Below are 15,341 nucleotides of genomic sequence, written 5' to 3' on the forward strand. Positions count from 1 at the left end.
GAAATGAAGCACGGAGTGGGGCTGAGTGGGGCTGGGCCCGAATGGAATGAAGTGGGTTTGGAACTGGGACAAGGAGCTGGAAAGAAGAGGGGTGAAGCTGGGCCTGGGTAGTGGTTGCATACGGTAAGTGTGGTGAGGTAGGGTCTCGGCTGGGTAAAGGGCTGGAGAAGTGGGTGAGCGCCTACGTTGGGAACACCGTAGGCGAGGTTTTAGGACGTGGGTGGGACGCGCCTAGAGAGCTGAAGGGCAGACCCGCTCCCGGGCGAAGAGTGCAAGGGCTGTGGGTGAGGGGCGTGGGGGCGCCCCGGGGCAGGCCGGGAAGGGGGGGCGGGCCTCCCCCTGCGCCGGGCCAGGGCGGCGCTAGGACCGAGCGCGCGGAGGGAGCGAGCCGGGCGGAGCCTGCGCCCCCCGCCCCCCGCCGGCCGGCTCCCCTCCCCCCGGCCGCTGGCTCGCTCGGCTCGCAACGCTGCAGAGGCTCCGAGGCGGCAGCGGCGGCGACTCCTTCTTTCCTTCCCTGCTCCTCTGGCCGTCCGTCCGTCTGTGCGTCTGTCCGTTCGGTCTCGGTCCGGCCAGCAGCATGGCTGGCGTCAGCTTCAGCGGCCACCGCCTGGAGCTGCTGGCGGCGTACGAGGAGGTGATTCGGGAGGAGAGCGCGGCCGACTGGTGAGCCCCCCGCCCCCGCCCCCCCGGCCCCTTTGTCCCCGCGCCGCCGCCGCCGCGCCTTTGTTTCCACCCGGCTCCGCCGCCCTGCAGCCGGGAAGGGAGGGGGAGACCCCGAAATGGTGCAGCGGCCCGGGAGGGCCAGGGAGGGGCTGCCTTTGTGCGTGCCGGGGGAGGGGCCGGGCCGGGCCAGGCGGGGCACTGCCGGGCCCGAGCTCCCACAGGCGGCCCCAGTCTCGCGGTGGGAACGGTGGCCCGACGCAGGTCAGGGAGAAGCAGGGTCCCAGATGTGTGGTCCGGGGCCGCATGGCCTTGCGGTAGCCCATCCCCCGCCCTCTGCCCTTCCGCCCCGGGCCCGGGGGACAGGTGTGCACGGGGCGGCCAAGGGCACCTTCGCCACCTTCGAGCGGGCGAGGACCGGGCGGGGACGAGGCGGGGACCGAGCTAGCGGAGCCAGCGCAGCCTGCCTTGCCCAGCCCGGCCCGGCCACAGCACAAAGGAAAGCTAGGGCGGGGGAGGAGCAGGGCGGGCTGGGGGCCGGGGCGCCCCGCCCACCGGGGGGCCTCTCGGAGTTGGGGTGTGATGGAAAGACGTTCTTTGCCACATAGCAATCACCCAGTGACTCCTGTTCCCCTCAGGGGTCGTGGAGAAGGCAGAGATGAGTCCTCTTCTCTCCGACCCGACCCGGAGGGGATTGTGGGGACTAGGCATCAGGGCTGGGAGATGCAACGGGGACTGAACTGCATGAGGGGTTCCTGGGAGGAAGCCCTCAGGCGCACAAGTGTGGAGGGAACCCGCAAAGAGGGATGAGAGGGCGAGTAGATCCACTGAGCCCCTAAGCCTCATGGCCCAGTGGCCAGGGACTCTCAGCTCCCTGGTGGGGGAAAGCTGAACTACCCTCTCCCGCTTCCCCAGCTGTTGTCTTCCCCTGAGCTGTATGAGGGGATGGGCCACCTGCTCTCCCTCTGGAGTCCCCTGGGTGGCAGGAAAGCAAACTGCCCCATTCAGGAATCATCTTGCCCCAAAATACTCTCTCCTGGGACAGGTACCCATTCCGTTCTCTAGGCCTGTTCTTCTCCTGACAGGCAGGAAACTGAGGCACAGAGAGAGGATAGGTGTGAGGGACCTCACCTGGGCTGGCTTCACCCTCACTTTAGGAGGGCAGTTGGGTAGGGACACTGACCTGAGGGCTGGAGGAGGGGCAAGATGGCCAGGTGCCCATGCCATGGTACTGCAGCACTGGCTGGCAGCCAGGCCTGGAGGGATGGACGCGGGAGACAAGCTCTCATGTCCTGCAGGTCAGTCACAGGAGAGGCCAGCACAGGCTAAGTGGGCAGGCGGCCCACCTATTGTCCCAGCCCTGCCCCAAGGGGGCTGAGATCATGGGAGGAGTTCAGGGCAAGTGGCCGGCTTGGCCTGGTGGAGGAGTTAGCCTTGGGATATGGGCCCTGTCTGCAGAGAGGCACAGCCCACCCTAAGATGTCCCCCTCACCCTCCGGTCTGGTGGTTAGTGTCTGCCATCATCCCATTTCCCCCTTAACCTCCCAGAAATTGGGCTCTGGCGGCCTAGTACAGGGCCACACAACCACTGCTGGCCCACATCCTGCTTAGCAGAGGCCTGGGCTCCCAACGCCCAGCAGCATCCATGTGGCCAAAGCAAGTTATTCATCACTGGCATGCGTCACCCCCCCCCCATCTGGGTTGTGTGTGGGACACACACACACACACACACACACGCAGACGCGCAGACACGCACCCTCGCACATGCACACATTTGCTCACTCCCAAGGGCCCAGATAGCATTTTGTAAAAAGAGTGTGAGAATCATATCCTGCAGAGTGGGCCATGAATTCCTCCAAAGCCCAATACAGAGCCAGGGGTACAGTGGGGTCTCAAGACTCATGGGCAGACCCTGCACTAGGAGGCCAGAGGAGGGCATCTTGGGTACAATTGCTGTCTTGGTCAAGGGGCTTGGCACTGCCTTCACTTACCTTGCCTCTGAGTGGGAGGGAAGGGGATGGGGGAGCTCACTCCTAGGTGGCAGAGCCTCTGAAATGGACCACTGCCCTGGCACTGGGCCCAGGAAGTCAGGTTATGTGGTGGGAAGAGCAAGTGTTGTCCTGGGTGTGACACTACTCACTGTGTGACCACACACAAAATGTCTGCTCCCCTCTGGACTTTTTGAAAAGATGAAGAGGCGACAGGACTCCACCATATCTGGGACCCCCAAGGCCCTTCCAGCTGCAACATCCTGAGAGTGGGATTGTCCTGAAGAGTCCACCTGCCTTTGGTCCCCCACCTCAGCTGAACTCAGGATCTCCCTGGAGTGGCTACACTCCAGTCCCCACCCCACCCTAGTCCAGTGTCTCTGGCCTAGGTGGTTTCTCAGAGTTTGTGTCAGTATCACAGGTACCTACTGTTGCTGCCCTATGCTGGTCTTGGAACCCAGGGAGTGATAAGTGTGGATTGACCAAATCAAATGCTCAGCTTCACAAAGCTTACAGCTAGGGCATTGTCTGTCTTCAGGGGTTGGAGCTGGTAAGACAGGTAGATTCCTGGGCCTCCCTTCCTGATACCTTGTATCAGCTCCCACCCATGCAGGCCCAGGCTGCCTCTGATGTGTTGGAGGAGCTCAGGTCTAGTGAAAGCTAGGATGGGTTCAGATGCCTCTTGCTGTCCCTGCTAGGGTGTGGTAAGTGCTCTGGGAAGGTGCAGCTTAGGGCAGGGCTTTCTTGGGAGCTGGCACTGGGGGCCCTGAAGGATTTCAGCCAAGGGTGGGCAGTGGGGTAGAGAACTAAGTCTGGCCTTCCTGTGGAGGGAACCATATATGCAGAGGCTCCAGGGTGGGAAATATCCAGAATTGTGTTTGGGATAAGGGAGCCATCCAGCACACCCCAAGTGTTTGGTGTGGATATGGATGTCTGGCTGGAAAGACAGGTGGGGCGGAGCTCAGGGTTGAAGACCTGCAACTTAGGCATGGTTTCTGCCAGGCAAGGGCTGTGGCCATAGCAGGAAAAGATGGCCAGAGGTGGGTAGGCAAGGGTTGGGACGGAAGGGGTCCTTGGCAGGCAGGTGTTCTTTGGGGGAGCAAGGCCCCCAGAGAGGCTGACAAGTTGTCCCAGGGAGATGTGATATCTAGAGCAGTGTCTGGCAGCCCAGGGTCTTTGAGTTCTGCCTCCATTTCTGGTCTGCAGAATGGAGACAGACAGACTCTCCCTGCTTCTCTGAGGGCCCTTTGTTCCCAGTGGTGGGTTAGGGTAGCCAGACAGGTGGTGGGACAGCTGTGCTGAGAAGCAGCTGCCAGGGTTGGGGCCCAGGCAACAGTTGGACCAGGAGCTCCCAGCCCCACAGCCCACCTGTGTCCCTTTCTGGAGGGAGGGATCCCAAGAAGCAGGGGGCTAGGGATCTTGACTTGTGCTGACCCCTTGAGACTGGGCCAGGCCCTCCTTCCTTCCCTGGGCCCTCCTCCTTCCTTCCTCCCTCCCTCCCTCCCTCCCTCCCCCTCCTTCTCTCCCCCTCCTTCTCTCCCCCTCCTTCCTCTTCCCGCTCTCCCTCCCCCTTTCTTCCCTCACTCCCTCTGTCTTTCGTTTTCTCTTCATCTCTTCACTTCCTTTCTTTTCTCTTTCTTCCTCCTTTCTTTCTGTTTCCCCCTCCCTTTCTCTTCTCCATCACCTTGCCTCCCCTTCTTCTAGCTCCTAGCCTCCTCCACTTGCTCTGGGAGTAGAGAAAGGAAAGCGTGGAGAAGGAGCTTGAGACCTCCTGAGCCTCCGGGACAAGGCTCTTCTTCCTCGCTCCAGTGGGTTCTCAGGAAACGTCTCTGCCTTCCCTTGCGCGAAATGGATGCTGTGCCACTGCTGCTTGGGGAGAAAAAGCCAGGGCAGAAAAAGCTAAGGAGGGGGAAGGAGGAAGGCTGCTACAGTCAGCTTTCTGGTGAAGCTAAGACAGAAGGAAAGGCCAGCACTCCCAGGAGGCCAGGGCCTCAGCTCTGGCAGAGGCCTAGGGGCTGGAAGGCCAGGAGAACATGCCAGGGGTCTGAGTCTGGGCAAGAGTGACAAGAGTGGCCACGTTGACCTCATCCCCATTTCTGAGAGGCCAAGATTGAGGCCAAAGTCATGTCTCCAGGGTCCTTTGTGTTCAGGAGAATGTGGGTAGGGTGGGCCAGTCATGTGCCAATTGCCAGGTTGCCATGGTTACCCAGGGATGCCCATCGAAGAGAGCACCAGGTTCTCTCTCCTCCCCCTCCCTTGCCATGGGAGGAGGGGCCGTGGGTACTGAAGAACACGCCAGGTAGGTTCCTGGCGACAGCCAATGGGGGATGAGGATCATGGTAGCCAGGGAACGGTAACCAAGGAACCGTCGCCTTGGAATCTCCCATCTCACACCCGCTCACTGGGTTGTAGGCTGCCAGGGCCCAGGCTCTGAGCATGGGACACATAGGCTCCCTCAAAGCCAGCGACCAGGCAGCGGTTTCTGCCCCATTGCCTACTCCCCGGCTGACCCAGGCCTCCCTGTCCCAGGTCCCAGGCTGCCTCCCACTGGGCTTCAGCCAGAATTGGTGCCTAGCCCTGCTGTCGTGATGACATGGCAGTGCTGGGCCAGAATCCCTACTCTTGGCCTGCCCCCTCTGTGTTCCTCCTCCTCCCCAGAGCCATCCCCACCCAAAATTGGCAGCCTGGGCCCTGACAGTACTCTGAGCCACCCCTCCCTTTCCCCAGGGCTCTGTACACATATGAGGATGGCTCAGATGACCTCAAGCTTGCAGCATCAGGAGGTAAGAATTCCAGCCATTCCTTTGCCTTCCTCTCCGCCCCCTCCTCTGGTTGTTTTCTTCCCCACCCGCCTGGCTGCAAGCCATCTCCTTGCTTGCAGCCAGTCGACCCACACTTGTCTGCCTGTGTCCTTCCTCCAGCCATCCCTAAGATCCCCAGGGTGAGGAGGGAGGGAGCCTTGCTTGCTATTTGATTATAAGAAGAGTGAGCCTCAGAAAGGGAGAGTGACTGCCCAAAGTCACTCAGCTAGGAGAGAAGGGGCCTGGCAGGTATGGCCCGGATCACTTCCACTTTCTCCGGAACCCAGGGGTTTTAAATTTTACCTCAGCGGGCACTAGCACGGTGTAAGAGATGGTGTGCGAACAGTGAGACAAGGGATGTGTGAAGAACAGACACTTCCTCAGTCCTACCCTAAGTCGGGCCCCAGGGGTTTCAGAGACAAAGCTCGCTCCTGCCTGCTGGCCCTGTCTCACACCAGCACGGAACTGCGGGGCCTCCAGATCTCTGGGTGTGCCTGCAGAGCCCACGAGAGGAGTCTTTCCTTCGGGCTCCAGGCCCTTTGCAGGGTAAGGGTTCAGGAGATGGAGAGTCCTGATACCCTCCTGATTCCCCCAGATGGGGGTTTGCAGGAGCTCTCCGGCCACTTTGAGAACCAGAAGGTGATGTACGGCTTCTGCAGCGTCAAGGACTCCCAGGCTGCTCTGCCAAAATATGTGCTCATCAACTGGGTATGCAGCTATGGGCTGGGAAGGGAGTAAAGGCCCCACTTCACCCACTGACACCACCAGAGAGCGCCCCACTAGCCCCCTGGAAAGAGAGCCCGGGGCCTCAGGCTGCTGCCCCCTCTTGTCCTTTCCCGACCTCCTCTTCCCTGGGTACTTTGCAGGTTGGTGAAGATGTGCCTGATGCCCGCAAATGCGCTTGTGCCAGCCACGTGGCTAAGGTGGCTGAATTCTTCCAGGTGCGAGTGGGGGTGGGGCTTGTGGGAGCAGGGTCTCTGCACTGGCTGGTGGTAGTGATGGGACAGAGCCATGCTGCCTGAACACGACTTCTTGCTGCAGGGTGTCGACGTGATTGTGAACGCCAGCAGCGTGGAAGACATAGATGCGGGTGCCATCGGGCAGCGACTCTCCAATGGGCTAGCACGGCTCTCCAGCCCCGTGCTGCACCGACTGCGGCTACGTGAGGATGAGAATGCCGAGCCGGTGGTCAGTGTGCCTGGGGCAGGCTGGCCCTGCCAGGGCTGCACCTGCCCCACCTCTCTCGGTCCTCACCCTTTGTGTATGGCAGCTCCCAGAGCACTCAGCCCATTCTCCCCACTCATGCCAAGCCATTTGACTTTGCAGGGCACTACCTATCAGAAAACTGATGCAGCTGTGGAAATGAAGCGGATTAACCGCGAGCAGTTCTGGGAGCAAGCCAAGGTGTGGACCTTGGCCCCAGCTTTCAGGCTGAGCTGCCCCTCCCTGACCCTACCCCAAGGCATAGCTCTGGCTTCTATCCCCAGGTCCCTCCCTTAAACAATGTGTTCCATCTTGTTTGCTACCCCAGCTGAAAGAGGGAGCCCTTTTGGCTTTATGCCTATAGGGCATAAATCCCAGAACTGGTACCTACCCAATCCTGGGTTGGGGATGGGCTGGAGGGGCAGAGGCGGGCCCCAGCTCAGGGCCTGCACTGCCTTGGCGTGGGGGGTTGCAGAAGGAGGAAGAGCTGAGGAAGGAGGAAGAGCGGAAGAAGGCTCTGGATGAGAGACTCCGGTTTGAGCAAGAGCGGATGGAGCAGGAGCGGCAGGAGCAGGAGGAGCGGGAACGGCGCTACCGAGAGCGGGAACAGCAGATAGAGGAGCACAGGTCGGCCCTGCCCCACCCCAGGCCACATGCTCCAGGCCTTCGGTGGACCCACCCTCAGGTGTGCATGCTGGCTTATCGTTCCAGGAGGAAACAGCAGACGTTAGAAGCTGAGGAGGCCAAGCGGCGGTTGAAAGAGCAGTCTATCTTTGTAAGTTTTTAGCCAGGGCTTCCAGTCTCCTAGTGAGGGGAAGTGAGAATGGTCCTTGTGTTCCTGGGCTTCGCGGGGGGTGGGGGGATATCCGTGGCTTGGGGACAGTTCCAGGTGTTCAGGGTACCTTTGCATGGACATGGAGTATCACAGTGTGTCAGGCCTGCCACCTGATCATGTGGGCCTCTGTTCCTTGGCTGTGGAAAGAAATCTCCTTGGAAGAAGCTTCTTTTATAGAATAGAAGAGAAAATCTACCATGACCTTCACTGACCAGCCTCCCTCTACCCCTCCCAGTGGAGCCTAAGAGGCTTGGGGTGGATTGGGCACACTTCCTGCACTTTGGGGTCCGGCGGCGTGGTCCCCACCACAGTTGTGCTGCAGAGCCACATGAATGAGCCCGGGCCAGTGCTCTGAGCATCTGTAGTATCTCCTTTAGAGTAGCCCCTGTTCCGAGGGTGCCGTCTGACATCCAAACATTGTGATGGACCGTGGGACCTGACCCTTTGAAAATCATAGTGGAGTTGAGTCTTCATGCTTTGAATTGAATTTTGTATTTCAGCAATAGCTAAAGTCGTTCAGGGCTGAACATGGTATAGTTCAGGATGGGAGGTGGGTAGTACTCATCTGGATTGGGACTATGATGGCCATTTGTGCTGCGGGGACACAGGGTCATACTCACAGGAGGCTGGGAGGGAGGAGCCCTGCAGAGGCCCTGGCATGAAGTGGCTGTCATAGTTCACTCTAATCACAGTAGCCCCTCGGGGCGGAGATGATGTGTGGTTAGTAAGCTCCACCTGCAATCGTTCATTCAGCAAACGTTTGTCACCTGCCATGTGCCAGGTGTTTGAAACAGTGGAGAACAAGGTGGGCAAGATTTTTTTCAAAATTAATCGATGAATCCACTTACTTTGAATTGTGCCGAAATGTATGTAACATAAAATGTTCCATCTTAACCATTTTTTAAGCGTACAGCTTAGTGGCATTAAGATTGCCAATATGTTCGTATTGTACAACTGTCATCACTATTTATCCTCAAAAATTTCATCTTCCCATACTGAAACTCTGTCTGCATTAAACATTAAACTCCCCATTCTCTGTTTCCCCAGACCTCAGGCAACTGCCTTTCTACTTTGTATGAATTTGACGCCTCTGAAGTACCTCATTTGAATGGAATCATGTAATATTTTTTCCTTTTGTGACTAGGTTATTTCACTTCACAGTGTTTTCAAGGTTCATCCATGTGTCAGAATGTCTTCCTTTTTAAAGCTGATAATACTCCATTGTATGTATACACCACATTTTGTTTACCCATTCAGAGCAAGGTCATTTTGAAAAAGTTGATTTTGACAGAAAATTTCACACACACGCACTCAGAAGTAGAAACAGTAGTAGAGTGAATCCCCTGATCACTCATCTTCACCAGTTGTCAGCATTTTAGTCAAAGTCTTGGAAGTCTTAACACCATTACCATTACATTAGAGTCTCGTCTGGCCCTTCAAGTGTGGCTCATGTGACAGTGACAGTGGATGCTCTAGCAGGTCAGTGTGGTGACCCTACAACTGCAGGACTTTAAAGACAGTCCCGTGTGTGAAGTTTGGAATTTAGGACCATAAAATGCTTTCTCCTTGCTTAAGCTGTTCTGCTTTCTGTCCTCTGTTAAGAATTGCATTCCTTATACTGAGTTCTGTTTTTGCCTGGGCTGCCAGGGAGCTCCCCATGTATCTGAAGCTGCTCAGGCACAGCAGTGCTTTTGACCCTATGATTAGTGTATTGATCTCACTTTCCTACCCAGAGCCCTAATTTGTTTCAGTGTTTTGCACGTTGTTGGTAGTTAAGGCTTTTGTGATGAGCTTGCCTCTAGTCCTTTTTTTGAATCTGGCAAAGGACTCTAGTGAGGTTACACTAGCCAGTGTTGGAACATCATCAAAGGCTGGTGGCATGTAATTTATAGGAAGGCAAGGACCCTGCCTGGAGCCGAGTGAGCTGAGGAGCAAGGGAAATTTGAATGGAAATAGAGAAAGGTAGGTCAGAGGAGGACTTTAGGTTTCATTCTGGAAGACACAAAGCTGTGGTTGGAGTGACATCCATCTTGAGGGGTACTTTGGAGGGCCATTTTCTTAATGTGTCCTGAGGGGAAAATTTAAATTTTAGATTATATGCTCAAAACAAAGAAGCTCTGTAACTTCACCACCTTACCTGCAGCTTATTCTCTCTGCATCAGTCCCCTCCCCCAACCTACCCCATTTGCCACAATAGTAGCAGGAGCAGCATTGATTAAAAATCTTTGATGTAGTGAGTTCAGTTGTGTAAATGTGTGCCAACTGAACCATGTGCTGGCCGCTCACACACACATCTGACTTCTCAGCCTGTGTCACCCACAGGGGGCAGGGGTGATGATCCCAGAAAAAGGAAATTATGATACAGTGTCATCTGTGGTGTATGCCTGGAACACCTCATGGAGACCCAAAAATGACCTGAATGGGCGAGGGTCCTTTTGTTCAGGAGGCAGTGCCAAGCTGAGGCTGAAAGCAGGAAGAGTTGAACCTGGGTGGGAGTTGGGCATTTGGGGCAAGAGGGATTGATCTCCCGTGTGAAGGCACGGAGGTGGGAAATGGTGTGTGTGTTCCAGGAACTGTGACTACATTGTGCTGAGGACTTTGTGTTTCATTTTACAGGTAGTGTGGGTGAGTCACGGTGGGAGGAGGGTGTGAGAGAGGTGACGGGCTAGATCAGGCAAGCGAAAGGGAATGTAGGATAAACAAGGAGCCCCATCTGCCTTTACTCCTGGGGTTGCGGCCTCAAAACTGTCCAGTGCAGGTAGCTAGTGAAGTGCAGTAGGGGATGGTCTGCAGCAAGCTGGGGTGAGGGTTCCAGCAGTACAGCTCTGGCCAAGAGCACACGGGCCATTGTTGCCAGGGCTTCTGGCATTTCAGGAGAAACTAGAGATCCTGATTTCGGTGTGATACTCCTGATTTTTAAGTGGTAGCAACTAATGTTTTAAAAACATCATACTGGGGGTGCCTGGGTGACTCGGTTAAGTGTCCGACTCCTCTAACTTTAGCTCAGGTCGTGGATGGAGCCCCATATCGGGCTCTACACTGAGAGTGGAGCCTCCTTGGGATTCTCTCTCTCCCTCCCTCTCTGCCTCTACTCCATGTGTATACATGCACTTTCTCTCTCTCAAAATAAATGAATAAAAATTAAAAAAAATAATAAAAACATCATACTGGCAAAACAAAAGCCGTCTGTGGGCCATACTCAGCTAGTACTCACTCCGGCTCATGAGAAGCTCCCCAAGGGATGTTAAGCTAGGAGAAATCATGGTCTGATTTGGATTTTGGAAAAAATCTTTTTATGGGAAGAGAGCAAGGATATGGGACTAATGAGAAGCCTTCTGTCATAATGCCAAGATCCGGGCATCAGTGATGGGGGTGTGGTTGGCTAGGTACTGAGGTAGGAGGTCCAGGAAAAGTTAGCTACAAAGCAGGGAGCACTCCTGAATGACCCTGGATGCCTGTTGGATCTCGGGGTGATGGTGCAGGAGTCCCTGAGCTGGGTATCCAGGGCCTGTCTGAGCTGGAGATGAGGTGCCTGAGGACCTTGTAGAAAAAGGGACTATGTGACTGGGTAGTGAAGGGAGCAGAGGTGCTGCCCCCAAGCTGCTTCCTGCCAGGTTGTGGAGAAAACATGAGGCCTGTAAGAAGGCCAAGAGCTCCTGGGAGAGTGGGATGACCAGGACACTGTCTTTTTGGTTTCAGGGTGACCAGCGGGATGAGGAAGAAGAGACCCAGATGAAGAAGTCAGAATCGGAGGTAGAGGTGAGAGTTGGGGGAGCAGGACAAAGTGAGGTGGGCAGGGCTTGCCTCAGCTGGGCCTGGCTCTCACCCTTTCTTTGTGCCCCTAGGAGGCAGCAGCCATTATTGCCCAGCGGCCTGACAACCCACGGGAGTTCTTCAAGCAGCAGGAACGAGTTGCGTCGGCCTCTGCGGGCAGCTGCGATGCACCCTCACCCTTCAACCACCGACCAGGTAGTCCCAGGTCTAACCCCGCCCCCCACCTGACCCCCTCTCCTCAGGTTTTGGGCCTGAGCCTCTCTGCGACTCTTTCTTGGAAGGGAAGCCTTCCTTGCCCAAGGACCCCTTTGGAGAAGGCAAGGCCATCCATTCATCAAGTGTGCTTTCACCCACTGGCTCCCAGGTGGCAGGACTGAGAGGGGCTCAGGTGGGGGGGGTTGGTGTTGGCCTTGGCTGAGCAACAGGTAGTGCTAGAGGTCATCTGGGCAGCTCTGGCATGGGCTGAAACCACCCCCCTCCCGCCCCCTCCCCCCGCCCTTGAGTGTGGGGAGTGGCCCTCCTGGGGTTGAACTAGGTCTTGCCTGAAGGGCTGTGGGTGCATGTGCGGTGGACTCTTACTCTGGCCCTGAGTTTGAGCAGCCTGGAGCCTGTACCCAGTGCTCACCGTTGGGATTCTCCCTGTGCAGCTTCCACCTCCCTCCACAAAGCACCCTCCTGCTCTGTCTGCTGATCTGAGTGTTTGCCCCTGCTGTGTGCTTGGCCTTGTGCTGGGGTTCCAGGGGTGGGGCAGGCTGTCCCTGTACTGCTTTGAGTCTGGCTTTGTGTGGCAAGCTCATTGCTCTGCTTGTCTGGTGCTGGTGGGAATCATCTGATGGTTTGAGGCTGTGGCCCAGTATGGCTGATTGTGTGCCCTAGCGGAAGGCAGTTTGGACTTCTAGGGCCAGCCCTGGGGGCGGGTGAGGCCTCATGGGGGTGGGGGGGAGACTGACCCTCTCTTGTCCTCTGTCTCTCTCTGTCTGTCTCTCTCGGCAGGTCGTCCGTACTGCCCTTTCATAAAGGCATCGGACAGTGGGCCTTCCTCCTCCTCCTCTTCCTCCTCCTCCCCTCCACGGACTCCCTTTCCCTATATCACCTGTCACCGCACCCCAAACCTCTCTTCCTCCCTCCCATGTAGGTAGCAGCCCCAGGCCTCAGTGGGGTGGGGTAAGGAGGGCCCCGCTTCCCAGCAGTGCCCCTGCCCTTCCCCATCCTGACCGCTGATCTCTGGTGTTTGTCCCCAGAGCAGGTATTACCTGCCTCTTTCCCCTGGCCCTGAAGGGGCTCTTGTCCCAAGGGACCTGGCTTCTAGGGTCTGGAGCTGTGGTCTGGCCCCTGAAGGGCTGGGGGGCTCCTAGCCCCTACCCAGACTCCAGACAGGAGGTGATGGCCAGGCCCCCAAGGTGGACAATCCTGGTCCCACCTGACTCCCTTGGCCCTTACTGACCAGCCTGGGGGTTTGTTCCATAGGCAGCCACCTGGACAGCCACCGGAGGATGGCACCCACCCCCATCCCCACCCGGAGCCCATCTGACTCCAGCACGGCTTCTACCCCTGTCGCTGAACAGATTGAGCGGGCTCTGGATGAGGTCACGTCCTCGCAGCCTCCACCACTGCCTCCGCCACCCCCTCAAGGTGAATGAGGGGCTGCACCCTAGCTGCACCAGGCCTCTCCCCAGTCCCCAGGCTGGGAACCCCACGTGGCCATAGTAACAACTCCTTAGGGATCTGGGCCACCCATCACTGGGCCTCCCAGTAGCTATGGCAGGGAGGAAGCTTGGTGTTGCAGTCAGACCTGCTATCTCTGAATCTCAGTATCTCTCACTGGAATGCGGTTGGGGCCTTCTTCCCAGGGCTGCCGAGCAGTTTAAAGACACTAGGAGATAAAGGGGCAGCAGGGCCCAGTGGGTGTTCTGGAAGGTGCTCTGTATGGAGCTCTTAGTGGAAGCCTTCTGTCCTGGAAGTCAGGGGGTGGGCAGAGTACAGTAGGGTGGCTGTCCCAGGCCTGCTTCTTTCCCTGAGGGAGCTGACCACATCTCTCTCCTGCATTTGTGCTATTGCAGAGACCCAGGAGCCCGAGCCTGGCCTGGATAGTGAAGAGACCAGCAAAGAGGCCAGAGCAACAGCCCCTCAGGCCTGGGCAGGCCCCATGGAGGAGCCCCCACAGGCACCAGAGCCTCCCCAGGGGCAAGGCAGCCCCACGGAGGACTTGATGTTCATGGCATCTCCAGAGCAGGCTGTCCTGGCTGCCCCTCTGGAGCCTGCCATGGCCAACACCACCACAGCTGACATCCCGGTAGCTGATGCCATTGAAACCGACACTGCCACTGCCGATACCGCTGTTGCCAACACCATTTCCCCTGCCGCTGCCAGCCTCGTTGACCTATGGCCTGGCAATGGGGAAGAGGCCTCCACATCCCAGGCTGAGCCTAGGGTCCCTACACCACCTTCAGGTGCCGAGGTCACTCTGGCAGAGGTACCCCTGCTAGATGAGGTGGTTGAGGAGCCACTGCCACTGGCAGGCAAAGGCTGTGCCAACCTTCTCAATTTTGATGAGCTGCCTGAGCCGCCAGCTACCTTCTGTGATCCAGAAGAGGAAATAGAAGGGGAGCCTCTGGCCACCTCCCAGGTCCCAACTCTGCCCTCTGCTCTAGAGGAGCTGGATCAGGAGCCAGAGCTGGAGCCAGAGCCAGAGCCCCACCTGCTGACCAATGGCGAGACCACCCAGAAGGAGGGGACCCAGGTGGGGCAGGGACAGCCTGGTGGTAGGGGTGGTGTCAGGTTTCTAGCAGGCAGTACCTCCATTCTCTGAGACCCATATTATTGGAGGGAGGCTCCATTTCATTCTCCCTCCTTGGGCCATCTCTGCTTTTGTGCCCAAGGCAGACATATGTTTCCCTGGAAACCACTGATAGAATCACTGGTTGCTGGGGAAACGCTCAGGCCTGGTAGGTCAGCCCTAGCCCTCCTGGGTGGGGCCCAGTGACCTGGAGCTTTCCTCCCGCAGGCCAGTGAGGGGTACTTCAGCCAATCACAGGAGGAGGAGTTCGCTCAATCCGAAGAGCTGTGCGCAAAGGCCCCGCCTCCTGTGTTCTACAACAAACCTCCAGGTAGTGCTGGGGTGGGTGATAGGGAGGAGTTCCGGTAGGGGTGCTGGGTTCAAGTGTGAACATGCGCGCGCGCGCGCACACACACACACACACACACACACACACACAATCACTTGGGGGTGTTGAGTTCAAGTGTGGATACAGCCACAGCTCCCAGGGGTTTGGGGAAACAGCCATGGATGTGCTGGGCCATCTCCTTATCTTCCCTCCTTTCCCAACACCATAGAAATCGACATCACCTGCTGGGATGCAGACCCAGTACCAGAAGAGGAGGAGGGCTTCGAGGGCGGTGATTAGCGGTGGCGCCCGCCCTCAGGCTGCCCTCGCCAAGGCCGCCCACCTGTGCCGGCCTCTGGCCAGACGGCCCGCCGTGCCTGCACTCGCAGCAGCTCCGCCTGGCACCCACTCCGGATTCCGGCCCTGGCCCGGGACTTGGCCGCTTCCCCACCCACAGGGCCTGACTTTTACAGCTTTTCTCTTTTTTTTAAAGTTGATAGGAGACTTGTACAGTTGACTGGTTTTCCTCCCGTTGGTAGTTGAGACGCTGTTGCAAATTCTACCCCCTCCCCGCCCGGACCAGATTGTAGCTCTTAGTCCTCCCTGCTCACTCAGCTGGACGGGGTGGAGGCCTCGCCCTTCGTGGGAGCCTGGCGTCGGGGGAGCTCTGGTGGGAAAATGCCCCACCTCTTTTCCTAGTTTTATGTTTCTTGGAAAAATATCACTTTGTATTCTCTGTCCAGGGCTTCAGATATTTTGCACGAATTTTAAAACATGGCAATAAATGGCTCGTGGGCTCTGGCTCCCTGGGACCCCCTCCCCGCCCTTCTCTTGACCCTTCCCCGCCTGGCCCAAAGGAAGTAGGCCCAGCTGGGGCCCCTCAGCTTCCAGGCCCTTTCCTGCCCCCCTCCTGCTGGGCAGGTCCCAAGCTGGAGGCCCTAGGCGCGGATCAGGTTAGGGCTATCGGTGGGGCCCG

General features: G+C 57.5%; 1 protein-coding gene across 4 annotated transcripts; it reads left to right on the forward strand.

Annotated features, from left to right (window-relative positions):
* Positions 1-439: 439 nt before the first annotated feature.
* Positions 440-15,225, forward strand: DBN1 (drebrin 1). 4 transcript variants are annotated; one of them, XM_049647756.1, is made up of 15 exons: positions 440-663; positions 5,376-5,431; positions 6,045-6,157; positions 6,316-6,390; positions 6,491-6,637; positions 6,776-6,853; positions 7,128-7,279; positions 7,364-7,427; positions 11,187-11,246; positions 11,333-11,456; positions 12,255-12,392; positions 12,729-12,893; positions 13,322-14,001; positions 14,266-14,368; positions 14,595-15,225. In XM_049647756.1, the coding sequence occupies exons 1-15, from the start codon at positions 578-580 to the stop codon at positions 14,663-14,665; spliced, it is 2,112 nt and encodes a 703-aa protein (XP_049503713.1). In that variant the 5' UTR covers positions 440-577; the 3' UTR covers positions 14,666-15,225. The 4 variants fall into 4 exon arrangements, with proteins under 4 accessions (XP_049503713.1, XP_049503712.1, XP_049503714.1 ...); XM_049647757.1 differs by lacking the exon at positions 440-663 and adding an exon at positions 1,849-1,958; XM_049647755.1 differs by lacking the exon at positions 12,255-12,392.
* The last annotated feature ends 116 nt before the right edge of the window (positions 15,226-15,341 follow it).

This window comes from Panthera uncia (genome assembly GCF_023721935.1).
Source record: "Panthera uncia isolate 11264 chromosome A1 unlocalized genomic scaffold, Puncia_PCG_1.0 HiC_scaffold_17, whole genome shotgun sequence".
In the NCBI taxonomy this organism is placed as follows: domain Eukaryota; kingdom Metazoa; phylum Chordata; class Mammalia; order Carnivora; family Felidae; genus Panthera; species Panthera uncia.